The sequence below is a fragment of the Leptodactylus fuscus genome, chromosome 2 (genome assembly GCF_031893055.1).
Source record: "Leptodactylus fuscus isolate aLepFus1 chromosome 2, aLepFus1.hap2, whole genome shotgun sequence".
In the NCBI taxonomy this organism is placed as follows: domain Eukaryota; kingdom Metazoa; phylum Chordata; class Amphibia; order Anura; family Leptodactylidae; genus Leptodactylus; species Leptodactylus fuscus.
This window is the reverse complement of record NC_134266.1, coordinates 23,243,108-23,265,269: the sequence shown is the minus strand read 5'-3', so window position 1 is coordinate 23,265,269 and position 22,162 is coordinate 23,243,108. Positions and strand designations below refer to the sequence as shown.

The 22,162-nt window shown below is 46.5% G+C and overlaps 2 protein-coding genes across 2 annotated transcripts in view; one reads left to right on the top strand and one right to left on the bottom strand.

Moving 5' to 3' along the window:
- CLIC6 (chloride intracellular channel 6) overlaps nucleotides 1-22,162 on the bottom strand; it is a 374,274-nt gene extending 352,112 nt beyond the window's left edge. Inside the window, exon 1 of the mRNA XM_075263451.1 lies at nucleotides 22,150-22,162. The gene's annotated coding sequence lies outside the window, so the exon portion shown is untranslated. The remainder of the gene's footprint in view (nucleotides 1-22,149) is intronic.
- Nucleotides 15,860-18,714, top strand: SMIM11 (small integral membrane protein 11). Its single transcript, XM_075262578.1, has 3 exons — nucleotides 15,860-15,971; nucleotides 18,116-18,299; nucleotides 18,550-18,714. Exons 1-2 carry the CDS (start codon nucleotides 15,951-15,953, stop codon nucleotides 18,296-18,298), a joined length of 204 nt encoding a protein of 67 aa, XP_075118679.1. The 5' UTR covers nucleotides 15,860-15,950; the 3' UTR covers nucleotide 18,299; nucleotides 18,550-18,714.

Genomic DNA, 22,162 nt, shown 5'->3' with positions numbered 1-22,162 from the left:
CATTATTGATTATAGGACTCGGACTCTCTTTCCATTTGCCGAGCTCCAGTCTAGGTTTGGCCTTCCGAGATCCAGTGATTTCATGTACATCCAGGTCTCCCATCTTGCTTTCTCTATTTTTAGGGCAAACTATCTCGAATACTGATTGGTCCCTTATTTGGAACAGAGCTCCTAAGACTTCGGGTTGTGTTGTTCACAAAGATAATTTTTTTTAAGATGTTGATGCTCTGGTACCATACGCCAGCTCTTCCCCACTCTTGACAAGTCTGTCTGAGATTGTTGCTGGCGTTGTGGTACCCGTCCTGTGCATATCTTCCATCTTTTTTGGACTTGTCCTTCCTTCCAGCCTTACTGGTGCCAGGTTCGGGGCCAATTGGAACGGGTGCTGGGGGTTAGTCTCCCAGGACCTATCTCCTTCTTCTCCCTCCCATTAAATTGCACAAACACACCCTATGCCTTCTATTACTTCTCCTCACCTCCGCTACGTGCTTGATAGCCAAGCATTGGCTGCAGCCCACCCCACCGGCACTGGAGGAGTTATACTCTAGGATTAGGGACACACGGTCACTGGAGTATTTGACAGCTTTGCTTAATAATGAAGAGAAGTTTCATGCTGTTTGGGACTTGTGGGACATGTTTTGGGCTACCCAGCCTCTCTGACCTGATAATATCTGGACCTCCCCCTCTCCTGTTGATGTTTTTTTCTTGTTTCCTCCACCCTTTTGTTCTTCTGTCTTGTCATACCCTTGTTTGTCGTTGATTGTTTTGTCCATGCAAATAATTTGTTTGTTTTTTTTAATTGCTGAATATTACTTTATCTGTGTATTATACCGTTATTCTCTTTATACAACACTTGATTCGGTTACGGTTTGTTGTATTTCTTTATTGAAAAAATTATTGAAATAAACCCATTTCTTAGAGTTGCTATATTCTGACACCCATCTTGTATTTCTATATATGGGACTGCATAAGGTGTCTTCTACCCCAGTAGGTCTCATCACAATACAATACAATACAATACAATGTTAATGCATTATAGTGTATTGCATAATCCCCTATGGGCAGAACAACCATAATGACAAGTCTAGGAGGATTCAATGGGCTCCAGCTGTCACAGTAATGGATCGACACCCACTGGATCTAGTTCTGAGAAATGGCAATGCCCATAACAGTGACCAAACATCAGTAGGGGTAATACCCACAATCATGGACATTGCTGCCAGCTTCCCACTGTTAGATATAGTGGCCGTCATTAATATTAATGGCCCATTAACAGCAGTAACACGTTATGATATTTCTCAGTTTAAAGGAATACCAGAAGGCGTAGAGGGAATGGTGTTCGCCTCCGGAAGGCTGTTAGGGGATCTTCTCTCCCCCCTTCACCCAGTTGTGCCTTTCCCATCCCGATCTCCACCTCTCCTGGCTGGAATATGGTCAGTTGTTGTCCTGAGGAAGTTTTCACCGATTGGGATAAATCCTTTACGCTGTCTCATAGACTGGCTTTGCCTTGCAGTGCACAGGAAAGGAGTTTTAAAATTTTCACTCGTTGCCTGTCATTCTCCACAGGATCTTCCCCTCTGTCTCTGACCGGTGTTGGCGCTGGGCACTGAGAGTGGCACCAAGCTTCATATCTGGTGGGAATGTGATGTTCTCCGACCTCTTTGGGATGCGGTCTTCTCGCTTTATTCTAGGGTGTATGATCACTCCATTGTAGTTACTCCCCAACTGGCCTTGTTGTCAGTTATACCTGGTAAGCTTTCCAGGATCAAAAATTACCTCTTGGGGCATTTCCTCACGGCTGCCAGGGCCGTCATCCCGAGGCAATGGCGTAGCTCTACACCGCCTGAATTCCTACAGGAACTTCTCATACGGAGAATGGAAGCTCTGGTTGCGGAGGACTCTCCCGACTCCTCTCGGTTTGAACGGCTCTGGCGGCCCTGGGTGATCTTCCAGGAATCTTCTGCTTTTTCGTCTTCCTTTCCCTGATCGGACTCTGGCTGTTCCTTCATCCTCTTTTGACTTCTTTACCCTTTTCTCTTCTTTTCCCTCCCATTTGTGCTCTGGTCTTGTTTGTCATTTTTGTCTTTACATGGTCATCGTCACTCTCTTCCCTCTTTTTTTTCTCTTCTATTGCCTCCCATAGTGATGGCCTTGTTTCGGCCCGTCTCCTCTTATTTGCCTTGGCAATGTTTATGTTGTATTGTACGATGCTGGGCGGGGGATTCCCCTCGCCTACTCATGCCATTTGGGGCGTCCGTGCCCTTTTTGCCACCTTTGTTATCTGTGTTCTGTTCTTATGTTATAAAAAGTTTTTAAATAAAACCTGATTATACATAAAGGAATACCAGAAAGTGAAAGTTTCATTTGTAAATCCTTCCATCCAATAATCCTCTTTACCTCATTGGACCCTTTGTGAAATTTTTTTTGACCTCTGAGACATGTAAATGTTTTTATTCTCTTTGTCTCATGTGTCCAGAGTTCTCTGGATTTTTTTGCCTCCACAATAACCACTTTGTGCCACTGGTATACATAATGGTCCCATTGTCGGGGCCAGGACGGGGTCTCACTGGATGATTTTCGCACATACCGTATATACTCGAGTATTAGCCGACCCGAATATAAGCTGAGGCAACTAATTTTACCACAAAAAAACTGGGAAAACTTATTGACTTGAGTATAAGCCGAGGGGGGAAATGCAGCAGCTACTGGAAAATTTCAAAAATTAAAATGGTCGGAGTTTTTGGATGCAGTAGGTGCTGGGGAAGGGGAGGGGGTGTTTGGTTGTCTGTCTGCCCCTTCGCTGAGCTTGAGGAATGTTTTTTCTTCCCCCACTTGGAATTGAGTCTGGCTGAATATAGGGGATCTGCAGTGCTCCTATTAACCCCTTCCTGACGGAACAGGAGCACTGCAGATCCCCTATACATTACTATTGCGGTTGGTCATAGACCCCCCCCCACCAAAAAAAAAAAAAACTGCTGAAAAACTCAGCTTATACTTGAGTATATATGGTAATTGTATCTTGGTTAAAAACTTCCAGAATGGCCATCTGTAGGAATATTCACATCTACTTACAATAGTCTCAGATTTTGTGGCCCATGAGGTGGTCCTCGGTCGGTCCAGAAGCGTCATGGAAAATAATTTGGCGTTACTGAATGACTGCAGGATTGTATCTAAAGCCGTACAGCCGTGTGAACAGTTCCAGCGTAAAAATCAGAACAGGGACCAAATCAAGGGGTTTCGGCAACACCACCGACTAATATCCTCTCTATGGTTGGGTGGGATGCTAAGGCAGCTTATACAGCACTGATCAAAAGTTTTATACAGGTGTAGAAAAAAATGTCACAAAGTAAAAATGAATTCAGAAAAAGAAGGGTTAACTTTTTATCACATAATGAAGTGAATGAAGGAAAAAGAAATGTAAATCCCATCAATATTTGGTTTGACCTTTTCCCCTTTGAAGGAGTCCTGGAAGTGATGACATGGACCTCGCAGATATAGCCCTGACCTCATCATCATCCAGGCTGTCTAGGATGACATGAAGAGAGAGACAGATTGGAGGAAGTCTACAACCATAGAAGATCTGTGCTTAGTTCTCCAAGATGGCGACGGGAACAACCTCCCTGCGAGTCCTGCCAAAAACTGTCTGCAAGTACCGAGAAGAACTGATGGAAGGCAAATGGAAAAGGTCACACCAAATTTACTCCATATTTGGTGTGACCTTTGCTCTTTACCTTCCATCAGTCGGAACTCAGAAGGGAGGTTTTTCCCACCATCTTGGAGAAGTAAGCACAGATCTTCTGCGGATGTAGGATTGCTTCACTATAGATGAAGTGGAAAAAAGAAGCGTCCTGTTCGAACCTTCCATTTAAGTGAATGAAAGTTGTGGACTTGATATGGCAGGTCCTGCTGTAAAATTCGCCATGTGAACTTACCCCTAAACACCCCATCCTTGGTTCTGCCATTTTCTTGTAGGCCTTTCTCAGTGGGTTGGCTACAGCTCCTATATCCAGAACAAAGGCAACAAATAGTGATTTATGGACACACATACAGTGTTGGCGAAAAGTATTGGCACCCCCGCAATTCTGTCAGATAATACTCGTGTTCTTCCAGATAATGATTACAAGCACAAACTCTTTGGTAATATCTTCAGTTATTTTTCTTGCAATGAAAAAAACACAAGAGAGAATGAAAAAAAAGTCAAATCATTGATCGTTTTACACAAAACTCCAAAAATGGTGCGGACAGAAGTATTGGCCCCCTCAGCCTAATACTTGGTAGCACAACCTTTAGACACAATAACTGCGCACAACCGCTTCCGGTAACCAGCAATGAGTTTCTTACAAGGCTCTGCTGGAATTTTAGACCATTCTTCTTTGGCAAACTGCTCCAGGTCCCCCCTGAGATGTGAAGGGGGCCTTCTCCAAACTGCCACCAAGAGATCTCTCCCCCTCCCCCACAGGTGTTCTATGGGATTCAGGGCTGGACTCATTGCTGCCACTTTACAAGTCTCCAGGGCTTTCTCTCACCACCATTTTCTAGTGCTTTTTGAAGTGTGTTTTGGGTCATTGTCCTGCTGGAAGACCCATGACCTCTGAAGGAGACCCAGCTTTCTCACACTGGGCCCTACATTATGCTGCACAATGTGTTGGTCGTCTTCAGACTTCATAATGCCATGCACACGGTCAAGCAGTCCAGTGCCAGAGGCAGCAAAGCAACCCCAAAACATCAGGGAACCTCCGCCATGTCTGACTGTAGGGGGCGTCTTCTTCTCTTTGAAGGCCTCTTTTTTTCCCTGTAAACTCTATGTTGATGCCTTTTCCTACTTTTGTCTCCTCTGACCAGAGAACATTCTTCCAAAACGTTTTTGGCTTTCTCAGGTAAGTTTTGGCAAACTCCAGCCGGGCTTTTTTATGTCTCTGGGTAAGAAGTGGGGTCTTCCTGGGTCTCCTACCATACAGTCCCTTCTCATTCAGACGCCGACGGATAGTACGGGGTGACACTGTTGTACCCTCGGACTGCAGGGCAGCTTGACCTTGTTTGGATGTTACTCGAGGTTCTTTATCCACCATCCGCACAATCTTGCGTTGAAATCTCTCGTCAATTTTTCTTTTCCGTCCACATCTAGGGAGGTTAGCCACAGTGCCATGGGCTTTACACTTCTTGATGACACTGCGCACGGTAGACACCGGAACATTCAGGTCTTTGGAGATGGACTTGTAGCCTTGAGATTGCTCATGCTTCCTCACAATTTTGCTTCTCAAGTCCTCAGACAGTTCTTTGGTCTTCTTTCTTTTCTCCATGCTCAATGTGGTACACACAAGGACACAGGACAGAGGTTGAGTCAACTTTAATCCATTTCAACTGGCTGCAAGTGTGATTTAGTTATTGCCACCACCTGTTAGGTGCCTCAGGTAAGTAACAGGTGCTGTTAATTACACAAATTAGAGAAGCATCACATGATTTTTCAAACAGTGCCAATACTTTTGTCCACCCCCTTTTTTATGTTTGGTGTTGAATTATATCCAATTTGGCTTTTTGACAATTCTTTTTGTGGTTTTCCATTGAAGACAAATTAAATGAAGATAATAATTCCAAAGAATTTGTGATTGCAATCATTTTCTGGAAGAAAACGAGTATTATCTGACAGAATTGCAGGGGTGCCAATACTTTTGGCCAACACTGTATATGCAATAACCTGGGGCTGTGATAGAGCCCCTTGACCATACACAATACCTAAGACTTCTTCTATATGCTAAACTAAAGGAAACTACAAGGAGTTGTACAGAAGGAGTTGTGTACTGTGTTACTTTCATATTGCCTACTGATAAGACAATGTATTCCTTGTCATGCAGCCCCCTCTAGAGGTAATATATGGTATAGCATGTTACAGTCACAACAGACATTAGATTTATTTACAGAGTGCCAACATATTTCATAGCGCTGTACTAAAATTATCATCATTCATACCTTTCCCCGTCACCAATGGGGCTCACAATCTAATTTCTCTATCACAGACACATACAAGTATTCCTTGGTGGAAAAAGAAGAAAAATATTTTAAAAAAATTTTTTATAGTACAGTATATAAAAATCAAAAACATGAAATGTGAAAAACGACACTTCCATTTCTCTTTTGTCTACATTTCCTCAGATTATTTGGAGTTGATTTTAACTCAGATTCTGCCTCAAAATCAGCTCCAAATTCTGGTCAGAATCTGACTCCAATTGTTTTCAAACGGCAGGCACCGATGGATGCTTCTTTGCTTCTGCTTGATGTTGGTGCGGATTCCGCGGCTGATTCAGCCCTTGTAACCCTCAGCTGCAGAATCCTTGGTGCGAGGCACAAGCTGATCAGTCCAATAATGTCTGGGGTTACTCAGCCGGCAAATCCGCAGCACAAGGCCGAAGCTCTCCTCTGATTCTCTGCTGCGGGATTCACAGGACCAGAATTTGGAAAGGACTGAAGAGGTAGAAGACCACCTCAAATTTCCTTGCAAATTACAAAATGTGAACCTAATATGAGTAGTGGACCCCTACCCCTCACTGAAGTCCTTATGCCCTAAATGGATTAACACCCTTTTACTAAAAGAATCAATACAAATAAATATGCTTATGAGGTTTACAATTTTCCTTCATCTTCGGTTTTCTAATATCTATATTATCAAGTTATGCCAGGATACATGACCCCCCCCCCAGCTACCCCTACCAAACTATGCCGGGATACATGACCCTCCTCAGCATCCCCTACCAAACTATGCCAGGATACATGACCCCCCTCAGCATACCCTACCAAACTATGCCAGGATACATGACCCCAGCTCCCCCTACCAAATTATGCCAGGATACATGACACCCCCCCCCCCCCAGCATCTCCTACCAAACTGTGCCAGGATACATGACCCCCCCAGCTGCCCCTACCAAATTATACCAGGATACATAAACCCACCTCCCCACCCCCAGCATCCCCTACCAAACTAAGCCATTATACATGACCCATCAGTTCCTTCTACCAAAGTATGCCAGGATACATGAGGATACATGACCCCCCCCCCCCCTCCCCGCACCAAGGTATGCCAGGATACATGACCCCCCCAGCATCTCCTACCAAACTATGCCAGGATACATGACCCTCCCCCCAGCATCTCTTACCAAGCTATGCCAGGATACATGACCCCCCCCACCACACAGCTCCCTCTACCGAGCTATGCCAGGATACATGACCCCCCAGCTACCCCCTACCAAGCTATGCCAGGATACAGACCCCTCAGCACCCCTTACCAAGCTATGCAAGGATACCCGATCACTCAGCTCCCCCTACCCAACCCCCAACTCCAGTCTTAAACACTAAAGTCTTATAACTTCCTTGTCCCTACATCTTCTCATTTTGCCAGGGTATTTCTCCTTGTGGAGACACAAAGTAACTTGCGAAAGAGTTTCTGACCAACATGCCGCTCACAGGCCCCCGTACTGTGCTCCACGCCACGTCATGTAGCGGGTTACTAAGAATGTCCTCAAAGACAAAGCCGTCCCTCAGAAGCACCAGGTTGTGGAGGACACAGGCAGCCTTGATAATGTCTTGCACAAAGTTAGCTTCCAGCTGAATAGGGGCATAGAAGACTCGCCACTTGTTGGCCAGTATCCCGAAAGCACTATCTATGGCTCGCCTTGCCCGAATTAGCCGGTAATTGAAGACCTTTCGGACGGGAGTTATGTTCCTGTTGGGGTAAGGTCTTAAAATGTTCTCTGTGAGCCCAAAGGCTTCATCAGCAACAAAAACACACGGCATTGGTGGGCGACTTGTGCTAGGCAATGGTTTATGCTCCGGTAAATGTAATTTGCCTTCTTTCAACTTACGCCCTAGATTAGATTTCTTAAAAATGCTACAGCACCCCGTAGTCCCGTACGCCCCAACATCTATGGCAATGAACTTATAATGGCTGTCCACTAGAGCCAACAAGACAATGGAGTGCTTGCTGGCATCCCAATTCTTGCCGCCGCTATTGGGTGGCATCTTCATTCGAATGTCTTTTGCATCTAAGGCGCCAACACAATTCGGGAAGCTGGTTGTGGCGTAGAACTCGTCGGCTATCTTCTGCCAGGTTTCGGTAGTCGGCTCTGGCATGAGAATATTTAATAGGGTGTCACAGATGGCTCTGCAGGTCTCCCGAACAATCAGCCTGATGGTGGCTTTTCCAATGAGGAAGCGAAAATGAAGAGATGTGAAACTGTGGCCTGTAGCCAGGTACCTGCAAAGTCAAGGAGACAACCTCAACAATCAAGACTTGTAAGGTTCTTAATAATCTGGTATATAGTGTGGTGGGATTTTTATATTTTGCCTCGGCTGAGCTATAGGAGGTGGACATGGCCGATTCTATGCTTTCTGCTCTTCCTTGAGCCCCCTTTTCCTAATTTACCACAGGACTTCCAGTCGGGTGACTACTTCAGAAGACGACATTGGTGTACATGAACTGGGACAGTCACCAATTTTCATTGGGAAAAGGTTTTAATGTCTATAGCACACCATGGTGACACCAAAACTTTACCAGGGAATCACTTCATACTTGCCAACTCTCCCAAAACATCTGCGAGGCTCCCTAAAACATGGATACCCTCCTGGAAGAGTGGGAAAGCCTCCCAGGTCTGGTGGAATGTCCCTGTAATCACCAGGCTAGCCGTCATCAAATACATCACTTGTGGCATGCCCAGCATAGAAAGAGCCAAGTCACAAAAAGAGGGGGTGTTCATCCACCCGCGGGTCCACTTTCCATGTAATGCCAGGGATGATGCTAGAAGTCCTGAGCCTCACAGGACCACTGAGACCAATAAGTGGCCTCAGTGGTTGTTGGAGAGGGACCAGTGATGTCATTGACATACACCATCGGTTCCTAACCATCGACCACTGACTGGTCCCAGTGGTCATGTGAGGCTCAGGACTTCAGAAGAGAACCAATGGCGGGAAATGGAGTGTCAGGACAGGCAAGTATGTTTTTTTTTTCTCGTTATTCTCCCCCACCCTTCCTGTGGATTGCTCCAAATCTTGATCAAGCTATGGAGGAAGCAATGGAAAAATAGTCCGACATGTTCCTCAGACTGAAGACTCCAACTGTAAGTCAACCCCTGTGTGTAATTATATTATGTACATCTCTGCATATGTACAACCTACTCAGCTTTGCTACAGCGCTGCCTAAACTCTGCTAGATCTGGACAATTGGATTACTGGGGTGTTCTTATGTCATTCTCTGAGCAGCTTCTGTATTAGAAAGGGCTGAACGGATGTGGCTGAAATTTGCCAAAGTTTGATCCCCCTGCTCCCTCGTCTCGGCTCTGCTACATCGCTGCATATGCGTAGGATACCCAGCTGTATGTACATGTTTGCATATGGAGAGCCTACAGAGGTGTGCTACAGCGCTGCGTAAGCTCTGCTACATCGGGCAATTGTGATTACAGGGGTTTGGTTATGTGATTGTCTGAGCAGCTTCTGTGTTAGAAAGGGATGAACGGACGTTGCTGAATTTGCCACAGTTCTCCCCCCTCCCCCATGAGAGGCTGAACATCACATTCCCCGTCCTACTCACACAAACTGTACAACCGATATAGTCCTCTTGCCCACACACAGCCTGTATGTTCTGTACTCTCCTGATATTCCATGAGACTCCATTTTCTTTAGTCACTGAATATATATTATATAAGCTGATTTTTTTTCAGAAACAGTGCCACACCTGTACCCAGGTTGTATGTGGCATTGCAACTCAGGGCATCCATTTCGACAGATCTGGGCTGCAATACCACAAATAACCTGTGGACAGGTTTTGCACTATTTCTAGCAGAAAGCAGCCATGATTGTATAATCCTGTGCGACACATAGGAATAACTTTTCTAACAACATACTTAATAGTCACACAGAGCCGCTCCTCGGGGGATATCGCTAGTCGCATCTTGGTGTCGTTCCTGATCAGGACAGGCCGCAGATTCTCCAACAGTTCATCAAATGTTCCTATCGACATTTTAAAATAATCGAAGAACCTCTTAGGACATTTCCGTAAGTCTCCGTAACGGAGGTGGAACTGTCCCTTGGAAAAGCGCTGGCTGGTCAGAGGGTGCACCCAGTAATTCCTGATCGTCTCTCTTTTCCGTTTCTTCCGCCTGGAAACGACATAACCGAGTACAAGCAACCAAAACTGGATCTCGAGTTCAGTGGTCATGGCTGTGCCCGGAACAGGGGCTACAGATAAAAAGGAACACAAAAGACAAGATTTTACATAGATGTTAGATCTGGGAGGTCCGACATCTGAGACCCCCACAAATCACTGATACTGAGACTGGAGCAGCAGATATCTTTTCTATCGGCTATGAGCTTGTATGTGTCCTTCCTTGTAATATATTACTGTATTATCCATGCTGCTGTAACACACTGAATGTCTCCATGGTGGGAGTATTAAAGGATTATCTTATCTTATAGGTCCTGCAGCTCTACCCCACTGATATCAATGGGACACTACCTACACTCGCTGCTACTGTTTGTACGGCAAGTGAGCAGCACGGTTAGGGTCTGTTCACAGTGAGTTTTTTGCAGGCAGATTTTGACACGGAATCTGCCTCCCATTCATTTCAATGGGAGTCACTAGCAGTTTTTTCTCCTCTAGCGTTTTTTTCAGCTAGCGGAAAAAAAAAAAAGCGACCTGTCCTATCTTCAGGTGGAATCTGTCTGGAAAACCCAATGAAGTCAGTAAGAGGAGGAAAAAAAACGCAGTGCGGTTTTTGACACAGTTTTTGCAAAAACCACTAGTGTTTTGTTTTTTTTTAAAGAGGACTGTCACGGAGCAAAGGTATACGTCTTTCCTCCGGAGGATATTTTGAATCAACAGGGACGCAAGAGGTCGGGAGGCAACAGCAATTTATTGTAATCCACAAAGTTAGTAGCCGGCGGCGGTCACATCAACCGTAATAACAATAAGTCCACAGAAGTCACAATCCAATGATAGCTTTGGTTCCTTGGTCCTGTAACTAAATCCTGGCTCTCTGCAGAGCTGTGCACAGGCCGGCTAAGCCATACTAACTGCTATCTACAACTATATACTAAGACTGTTACACCTATATCTGTGGGTGGGAAGGGCTGAGTCACAGATCCTTCCCCCCTCACCTATACCAAGGAGAGCAGACTCCCTGTCTACTATGGACAATGCACCATCCAACATCTTCTTGGAGACACTGATCAGATTATCTCCACCCATTGTCCTCACTGGTCCTCACTAGTTAGAGGTATTTGCATACAATGTGCTAACACACTAGACCCTAATCAGCCAACTACACATTGATGTATATAACAGGTTAGAGAATACATTCCACATGAAATATATATTACACATTGCCTATAGTATAGACTCTAACCATCCCGTGACAACCCCTCCCCCTCTAAAAACATGTGCATGACACAATTGGCCTACACAGGTAAATTGGGGAATGCACATCAGTCTCTATAGCTCATATGTCCTCCTGCCGGGATAACCCATCCGCGTTCTGGTGTTGGTTCCCTCGGCGGTACTGAATGGTAAAGTTGTAGGGTTGAAGGGCTGGCATCTGGCAGAAAATCCGGTCGATCCATGTTGGCGTCTCTCTGAGCTTGGCTTCGGGTCACTGCTCCCACAAAGTGGCACTGTAGATTTCCAACATCGTTGCCTAACAGAACATCGGCCGGCAGCCCGCTCATCACACCAATTGTGCATCGTTTTGGTCCATACCCATAGTCGAGTTCCACGGTAGCTTTAGGAATACGTTTCCGAGTACCTCCTGCCAACTCGATAGAAAGGCCAGGGCCCTCCTCTAGGGCCTCGGGTCGAACCACTCGGGGGTCCGCTACCGTTAGGAAAGCTCCCGAGTCCCGGAATCCAACAACTGTTCGGCCATCCAGTAGGACCTCCTGCAAGTGCTTCCGCTGAAGGTTTGCGGGATGTGTGGCGGAAGGCTGAATCCCATAGACCCCTGGAGGTGGAACAGATGGGTCATTCATGGAGTCATCTGGAAATGGGGCCAAACTTTCTGTCCTAGGGGTGGTTCCCAGGTAGTGAATAGGCCGGGATGCCACGGTGGCCCGTGCCCCCATGTTAACAGGGCAACTAGCTTGCAAATGTCCAGGCCGCCCGCACCCAAAACATCTGCGCTCTAGCATTCTTCCAGTAGGTCGTTGTCTAGGGACAGGGTTGTTCATAGCTGGAGGCCGATGGGCTGGGGCAGGGGTAGAGGGGGAATTGTAATCCTGAGGCCGGGCACGAAAGGTGGGTGGCTGGATGAAGGGTGTCTGGCGGACTGTGGTAGTTTTCCGCTCCTCTGCAAACAACCTCTTCCACTGCGGCTTGATGGTCAGGCCCTCATCTGCAAGGGAAGCAGCTTGCTCCACTGTGGCTGGGTTCCGTTCCAGCACCCACTCACGGATCTCAGCGGGGCACTGGGAAAAGAACTGTTCCTTAAGTATGACTTGGAGGATCTTATCGACTGTGACAGCCTCCTCTCCTTCTAGCCTGCGCTTGCATGCTTGCTTCAACTTGTGGGCGAACATGTGGAAGGAGCTTCCCCCATTGTAAGACAAAGAGCGGAACTGAACTCGGTAGGTCTCTGGAGTGACTGCATAATACTTCTGCACCGCTCTTTTAATGGCCTCATAGTCCCGCTGATCACTAGGGTCCATGGCTCTGAGAGCTTCCGCAGCCCCATCCCGTAGGTGCCCCACCAGATACCGTACCCAATCCTTCTCTGGGACTTCCATCAGGTGGCACTGGTGTTCGAAGTCCTGAAAATATCCATCAACATCCCCAGCCGCTTCATCAAAGGTCTTGAAGTGTTTATGGGAGACATATTGTGGTTCTCTCACTGTTGGGCTGCGGGTCGACGTTTGATTATAATTCCGCGCAGTTATCTCAGCCATTCGCATTTCATGCGCCATTCTTTCCTTTTCATGCGCCATTCTCTGTTCCTCCTTCTCCGTTTCCTGAGCCCTCTGTAATGCTCTACTCCTTTGCTCTGCAGTTGCTCCTAGCCCCAGCACTGCCAATTCCTCCTCATACAAAACAACCCATCTGCTCTTTTGGGTCTGTACCTGCCACTCCCGTATCTCTACTGTCTCCTGGGGGCAGCCCTCCTCATGGTCGCTTTGCAGGGTCATCTCCTCCAGTGCCTCGATCAGTTGCTCTTTCGTTCTTCCCTGGTAACTCAGGTTTAGTTCCCGGGCCCTTACTTGTAGACTTGCCATAGTCCAGTTCCTGTATTCTGAGGTTGTGGCTCCATTAATCGCTGGGCTGCTGTAGTCCATCTCGCTGTCCGCTGTTGATCCCACCGCTGCCAACCAGTTGTCACGGAGCAAAGGTATACGTCTTTCCTCCGGAGGATATTTTGAATCAACAGGGACGCAAGAGGTCGGGAGGCAACAGCAATTTATTGTAATCCACAAAGTTAGTAGCCGGCGGCGGTCACATCAACCGTAATAACAATAAGTCCACAGAAGTCACAATCCAATGATAGCTTTGGTTCCTTGGTCCTGTAACTAAATCCTGGCTCTCTGCAGAGCTGTGCACAGGCCGGCTAACCCATACTAACTGCTATCTACAACTATATACTAAGACTGATACACCTATATCTGTGGGTGGGAAGGGCTGAGTCACAGATCCTTCCCCCCTCACCTATACCAAGGAGAGCAGACTCCCTGTCTACTATGGACAATGCACCATCCAACATCTTCTTGGAGACACTGATCAGATTATCTCCACCCATTGTCCTCACTGGTCCTCACTAGTTAGAGGTATTTGCATACAATGTGCTAACACACTAGACCCTAATCAGCCAACTCCACATTGATGTATACAACAGGTTAGAGAATACATTCCACATGAAATATATATTACACATTGCCTATAGTATAGACTCTAACCATCCCGTGACAAGGACCTTTCATGGTTTGGGGGCACAGACAGTTCTATATACTGCTGGAAAGCCGACAGTGTGCTGAATTCATCGCACTGTTGGCTTTCCCAATCTGTGCCCTGGGTGAAGAGCTAGTGGTCCTGGTACCGTAGCGCTCTACAGTCAGAAGGGCGTTTCTGACAGTCAGTCAGGTACGTCCTTCTTCAAAGCAGCGCCTATCGCGCTGTTCCTCCCCGCTCACACTGTACAGCGCTATAGGCGCTGCTTTGAAGAAGGACGTACCTGACTGACTGTCAGGAACGCCCTTCTGATTGTAAAGAGCTACGGTATCGGGACCAAAAGCTCTTTACCTGGGGCACAGATCAGGAAAGCCGACAGTGTGCTGAATTCAGCTTTCCAGCAGTATATAGAACTGCCTGTGCCCCAAAGCACAGCTTGCAAAAAAACTCCGTGTGAACATACCCTTAAGCCAGGTTCACACAGGAGTTTTTTGGACCGGATTTTGACGCAGTGGCCACCTCAGAATCCGGTCCAAAAAACGGTTAGCCGCGACTGGATGCTGGTGCACTGCATACAGTGCTGCAGTTCTTTTTTTCTGTTAGTGGGAATAGTTTCATATCAAATAATTGGATGAATTTCAACCGAAACTCAAGGCATTGCACGGCAAATTGCGCTGCAAAATTCACCGTGTGAACTTACCCTATGGCTACATGTTTGTGTTGCAGCTTTGTAAAATATGCAGTGTAAGGCCTCATTCACATCTGCGTCGGTAATCCGTTCAGGGGAGTCTGCATGGGGAGTCTGCATGGGGAATCTTGCCGCGAGATCTCTGCAGGGAGCCTGCGGACAGGAAAGTACTTCACAATCTACTTTCTTGTCCACGTGATTCATACGGGCAGCACGTATAGAGCACACGGACCCTATTATAGTCTATGGGGTCAGTGTGCTCTAACTGCACACGGCTTGCAAATGCATTCGGTAGTCCGTTCAGGGGGTACACATGTGGACTCCACAAACGGATTACCAAACGCAGGTGTGAATGAGACCTCAGTTCACAGAAAAAAGTCCTGCATGGACTTCAGCGGTCTGGATCTCTATTATTCAGGTCCCTCGGCAGACAGAGACCACGGGTGCAGATGTGAACTTCAATGGGGTGCCCAGGATCCAAAAACATGTAGCTGCCTTCCTTCCAAAACAGCACCCCATCTGTTCACAGATTCTGTCTGGTATTGCAGTTACGCCCCATTCAGACACAGTTCATGGACAGATTTACAGCAGCCATGTCTTTCTACTCCTGGACAACCCCTTAAAATCAGTGAGGGAAGTTTATCATATATTTTACACCAGTTTGTGACTTAAAACTGATGACAAATTTGTAAAATTTTAACCATGAATTTGCAACTTTTGGTGCATTTCTGCCCCGCAAGAACTGTTCTGAAAAGTGGATGTGTTGGGGTGGGCATGGCCCTCAGATTGACCACAATTTATTCCAGAATCTGAAAAGAAAACAATGGATAGGTGAGATTAATAAAAACTGATCAACTTTATTTGTACTGCATTGCGACGTGGAGTTTCCATGTGGAGATCGGCATGTGCAGCGCTACTTTGTTTCCAGTAAAATGACAGAACTCGGCATTGGTCATGTGAGAGATCTGCGACCAATTTTGCGTTATGGGGGCTTACAGTGCACCATATAGAGGTGGTACGATGATCTGTAAAATGGTGCCATATCTATTGTTCTGTGCTGCGCCATCCCATACGCCTCCATATACACTATTTTCTTTTCCATAGCGATTGCGCAGATATTTTTGACTCCTCACTTGTTCCACCTGTCATGTAGTCTAACCATACAGTGACCGCCTATAGCGCGCCGGCATCTGCTGTGTCTGTCAATCCACAAGACGCCTGAAACTTCCAGAATGAGACGAGCTCCTCCCAGTGGTGAGTACAGTCCCAGTATACATAGCCAGCCTCACCAGTACAGACCAGTACAACCAGTGCTCCATACACCGCTGCCTGATACCGCACTGACCTAGCAGGATGCCGGAGTTCAACTGGAAGGTAAGTCATGGGGACACTTAGGATCCAATATGGGAGGAAAGCACAGTGTAGCGTGCACAGGCATAGCAGAGTGCAACCTGGCACACTAGTATTACATGGGACTGCTTGTGGCTAATAACTGCACACACAATGCATTCTTATAGAGCTACTCAGCTCTGCTATCTCTGTGAAATCTTACATATTACAAGCTAGACATGACATATATGGCAATAGGACAAGATTTCAGATTGCAAGGCAGCTTCTTACCTGCATGGAAGTCTCTGGGTGTCCTTCAGCAGCTCCTCCTGACCAGAGACATGTCTGCAGTTTACTGGCCAGCCATATTCCATTCTCCTGCTATATACTGCCCTTATTCTGGGATTCTCCTGCAGACTGGATCAGGGGTGCACGTTAAAATACAGGGCAAAGAAATCCAGGACATGTAGTGGATCGGCGGCCATTTTTATGAAGTCCAGTGAAGCGGCCGCCTCATGTTAGTGACGACCGAGCAGGAGACAAGTTGTGAACAATTACAGAGCGACCTCTAGTGTTTAGATGTATTTTAGGCTGAAATCACTCATTTTGTGGCAGATTTTGATGCAGTTTTTTAAGTCAAAGTCAGAAGTAGCATCCAGGGGGGTGAGAAGTATTAAGGAAGGATTTATAATCCTCATTCCTGATGCATCTACGTCTGGTGGCGGCTCAAACTGCGTCAAACTAGATGTGTTTAGCTCTATTTAGGTAACCGCAAAATGGCAATACAATAGCGACTTTTGTCTTGGTCGTTGTGCATCCAAAAGGCACCGATCCTCCATAGAGTTGAGTCTATTGAAAACAAGGAAAAATAAGACATCCTATTTTTTTGATGGTCCGTTAAAACACATGACATCACGCCATCTATGTGGTCACATGGCACAGCGCCATCGATCTATAAGCATATGCGCTTAGACAGGGCTCACGTGTGACTAAAGGTGGTCACACACATTAGAATGTAGCTGAAATGTCTGGAAAAAAAAATACTGTGAACGACTATACACGATGGCCATGACAAACCATTGTGCAACGTTTTGGTAACTTTCGGTCATAAGTTGGAAGATGAAAGTGTTTGGCAAGAATGGTCAATCATCTGTGAATATTCGCACTTTGCAAATTTTTTTCATGACATTTTTCTGAACATTCATATCATTCATACAACCATCGAACACTTGCCAATTTTTTATGTTCTCTGTAACACGGTTCCATGGATGTGACCTCACATTTATTTAACATTTTTTCCATATTTACATATATTCAGCTGATGTTCATGAGGTGGGACGCACACCCATAAGGTATTCACGGCATAGCCTATGGATCTAGCCATAAGGACTGAGATGAAAATACCCTTTAACTCCGTTGGTAGCCCCTATCTCATCCTCTCTCTCAAAAACAAGGCACACCAAAAAAATACAGTGGCGAGATCCATGGCAATGTGTTGCTAATTTTTGGAGCTGACCCATTTGTTCATACCCATACAGCAGAGAGTTGCAGCCAACTATCAGGAGTGAACTTTCCTAAATCTATTCCGATCGTTGCCCCATATAATCAGCCCATGTGAAAGAACCCTAGGCCGTCTTCACAGAGGCCCGTTAGGGTTATGAAATATGAACTGTATGTCGGCCATGTTTACTGGACCAAAAATCGAGCCTGACTCCAAGCATAAGACTGGGAATCCCTACTGTCCCACGGGACTATTGTCCTGAGTCGTAATCATTCTCTTAGTATGGAACAATAGTCCCACGGCGTGGCAGGAACTAGATGACTATGAAGCTTGGATTCAGGTCTCGGCTCAATGTTTGGTCCAGGAAATATGGTTGACATTCGATTAGTATTTTACGGATCAAATGCGCTCCTGTGAAGCCGACTGTATGCAAAATACTGGTGGGTGGATCAGGAATACCAAACCAGTATCCTAGTGGCATCGTGACTATGATGGTCTCCACAAGAACATGGAGATGCTGCGTGATCACCTTTGGCAATTAGCTAAAAAAAAAATGGAAACCTGATGGGCCCATTATAAGTCAGTACCACATCGGATCCATCATGGCTCCTGTAAACCTTACTCCAGGGCCCACGACTATGTAAACAGTCACCAATTCTCAATATTTTGCCTTATTTTCTGCTTTCAGGCTTTGGAGAATTTCCCGCTGCTGATGTACATTTTAGCAGCGAAGACTTTGCTGTTGTGTTTGGCCTTTGCTGGTGCCAAGATTTACCAGAGTAAAAAATTGGAGGCAAGAAAAAAACTTGAGCAAGAAGAGAAGCGGAGGAAGCTAGCGGAGAAGGAAGAAAGCGAGAAGAAAGACGACTGAGGTAAATGATGATCAGATGGCGAGTGGTACCAATCTGTCTCATATTCATGAACTTCAAGAGTTCTATCGGGAGGCTTATTTTGAAGCAGATTCGGCATCAAAATCAGCACTAAAAAACTCAGTGTGCACTGACCCTTAGAGAACCACTGCGTATCGGTCACATGATGTAGGTTCATTCCCCCCCTTTAGGCTCAGCAGAAGTTTCAGACCTCATATGGTTGATGCTTTGTTTCTGTTTTTTTCCACTGCAGGCTACACGTGAAGCGAGTTGCAACTTCTTCCTGGGATGGCTGACATACAGAATTCATAAAGAATCTCTGGACTCTTAAATTATTACTTTTAATGTCATATTTTTCTATACGATTTTGTACAGAATAATAATCGTAATGAATGTTCATAAAAGTTTTTATAAACAATTTGATGTGAATGATATGAAGATGAGGATATTGATGATCTCCTACCAACATGGATATAACTGACTGCAAAAAAGGGAACTCTATGTAAGGGGGTGTCCTGGTATAAAACAGCTCCCAATTGTAGGTAGTGTCTCTCGTGTTCTATAGGGGTAAAGGCAGTGGCGTAACAACCGCTGAGGCAGCTGCCACAGGGCCCGACACGTCAGGGGACCCGGGCCCCGACGTGTCAATTTGAAATTATTTTTTTTTAACGTCTGCAAGAATGGGGCCGGGGGTTAACTTGAAACTTTTTTTTTTTTTTTTTTTTGGGGGGGGGGGGGGGGGGGGAGGACATCTCCTGAGGCCAGGGCATCTCCGCTGTTAACTCTTACAGCGGAGATGCCGAAGCTCACTATTACATACCCGGCATCCGGACCCTTCGAGTCAGAGGCAGAGTACTGGAAAGCGAACACCCCGCAAAGGCTAATGACCTATTCACCACGGTACAGCCTGTAAGACCGTCTTTGCGGGATGTTCGCTTTCCAGTACTCTGCCAGCAGCATGACGAGCATGACCTGCCCCGATGTCTGTATGCCGCGTCGGAAGGTCCGGTCGCTATGTAATAGCGAGCTTCGGCATCTCCGCTCTCCACCGGCCCCATACCTTTAAAGTTGCAGGCCAGCTCCTGCGCGACGAGCTTGCAGGAGCCGACCTGTTCAGATGACAGGTCTGGCAGCCTAATGAAGGTTCCCAGACCTGTCATCGCTATATTACTATTGCGGCTGGTCTCTATGACCAGCCGCAATAGTAATGTAGAGAATCTCCCATAGACGACAATACACTTGTATTGCCGTCTATGGGACTTGCAATCAAATGATTACAGGTTCAAGTCCCTGGGGGGGGGGGGGGGAGTTTTAAAAAAATATATAAATAAAGGTGCTTTTCAGTTATCAGGCCACTAAGGGACATAATACTGTGTGCAGGGGCCACTAAGGGACATAATACTGTGTACAGGGGCCACTATGGGACATAATACTGTGTACAGGGGCCACTAATGGACATAATACTGTGTGCAGGGGCCACTAATGGACATAATACTGTGTGCAGGGGCCACTAAGGGACATAATACTGTGTACAGGAGCCACTAAGGGACATAATACTGTGTACAGGGGCCACTATGGGACATAATACTGTGTGCAGGGGCCACTAATGGACATAATACTGTGTGCAGGGCTTACTAAGGGACATAATACTGTGTGCAGGGGCCACTAAGGGACAGCGCGCAGGAATGCAGAGGAGGGAGTCGGTCGAGGTCTTCGGTGTCGGTCGGGGGGGCCATGTCAAAAGTTCGCCACGGGGCCCCGCCATTCCTAGTTACGCCACTGGGTAAAGGTGTATATCTATCTATAAGGCCACCATTACAATTTTTAGGGTAAATAGACATTGCTTTTCTCTTCTCTACACTGCCCCCTGTTTTTTAAGGCCCAAATCACACACTCAAAGGGGACTCAAACCCCTGGGGTCAAAACTCTACTAATCCTAAGACATCAAGTGGCGACATATCCTACCGAAAGGAATAACCCATAGTGATTTTTAATGTCATACTTTCATTGTTCTCCTATTAAACGACCCAGCCATCTTGACTATGTGAACATGGCTGTAGTAGGCTAGAATCTCACGTGCAGTTTAAAAATAAAAACCTTTTGTGCAGGTTTTGGGCCACAGATAAGAGATACAAAAGGAAAGAAAAAGGTATAGAGAAAGGACCTCTCTAAGGGCTCCTTCACATGGCGTAAGCGCGCTGCTCATTTAGACACGTATACAAGTGTCCGAGCGCGACGCTTCAAAACAGAGCCCATTGATTTCAATGGGAAGCGCGCGTATATCGCTTTGTTTTGAAGCGCCGCGCTCGGACACATGTATATGTGTCTAAATGAGTGGCGCGCTTACGCCTTGTGAAGGGGCCCTAAGGATCTACAGCTGGCAATGGATAAAGCCAGCATCAACTCCCTGAAACGGAGTTCCGAGATCGCATTCGCTCTTATCTCTCCTCCTCTGGTCTCCCGTCGCTGTCCCTAGAAGACTTGATGGCCTTGGAATCTCCAATTGTTGAAGAGGAAATTTCTTTAGCTATCTCCAGTATGGCAACGGGTAAGGCCCCAGGCCCAGACGGCTTTACCTTGGTATACTATAAGAAACTTGGCCCTGAACTCCGCCCCAGACTGTTGAAAGTTTTCAACTCTCTCACCGATGGCTCGGCCCTTTGTCGTGACTCCCTCTGTGCTCACATAGCGGTTATCCCCAAACCCGGAAAGGACCCTCTTCTGTGCTCTAACTACCGCCCCATTTCGCTAATCAATGTTGACCTAAAAATTTTAGCCAAGATCCTTGCGACCCGTTTATCGCCCTTGTTAGGAAATATTGTTCACCCGGATCAAGCTGGATTTTTACCCGGCCGTGAGGCTCGAGATAATACTACCAAAGCTATCAACCTCATGTATGGAGCTAAACAATCGGGCTCTCCTCTCATGCTTCTTTCAACTGACGCTGAGAAAGCCTTCGACAGGGTCAACTGGCGGTTCATAGAAGAGACCCTGTTACATATTGGTCTTGGAAATCGCATGATGAGTTGGATCATGGCTCTATACTCTCTCCCTACAGCGATGGTCAGGGTGAACGGTTTATTGTCCCAATCCTTCCCTATCCGAAATGGTACTAGGCAAGGATGCCCCCTCTCGCCTCTCATTTTCGTCCTGACTCTTGAACCCTTCCTCCGCCAGGTTCGAGCCGACCCGAACATCTCAGGCGCTGCTCATTCTTCCCGTTTATACAAAGTGGCGGCTTATGCAGACGACTTGCTGTTTTTTCTCTCCTCCCCGCATGTCTCTCTTCCGGCTCTGATGCTCGCCTTTCAGGTTTACTCGACCCTTTCGAATTTTAAAATCAACTTTTCAAAGTCGGAAGCCCTTAATGTGACCCTTTCCTCCTCAGCGGCCACCTCCTTGAGTCAATCTTTCCCTTTTCATTGGGCCTCCACTTCTCTCAAATATTTGGGGGTTTATCTTACTCCGGACCCGAAAGATCTCTTTCGTTGCAACTTCCCCCCACTTCTGGCGTCTATCAGGGCTGATTGTACTCGATGGTCCGCTGGAGCCTTTACTTGGTTCGGGAGATGCGCAATTTTTAAAATGAACATTCTCCCTCATCTTCTCTACTTGATGCAGACGCTTCCCATTCACATCCCTCTGTCTTTTCTTAGATCCCTCACTTCCGTCCAACTGAAGTTCATCTGGTCGGGCAGACCCGCCCGAGTGAGCAAGGCTTTTCTCTTTCGTCCCAAGAGTTGCGGTGGTTTATCGCTTCCGGACCTAAAGTCCTATTACTTGGCTACCCACCTGACTCGTGTCGTGGACTGGTGTAGGCATGCTGTTTATAAACCTTGGGTCTACATCGAACAGGCATTCTCTCC

Excerpts from the sequence above, each read along its gene's own strand:
- SMIM11 (XM_075262578.1), top strand. The coding sequence starts at position 15,951 with ATGCCGGAGTTCAACTGGAAG. Across the intron at positions 15,972-18,115 it reads TGCCGGAGTTCAACTGGAAG|GCTTTGGAGAATTTCCCGCT; the intron begins GTAAGTCATGGG and ends TTCTGCTTTCAG.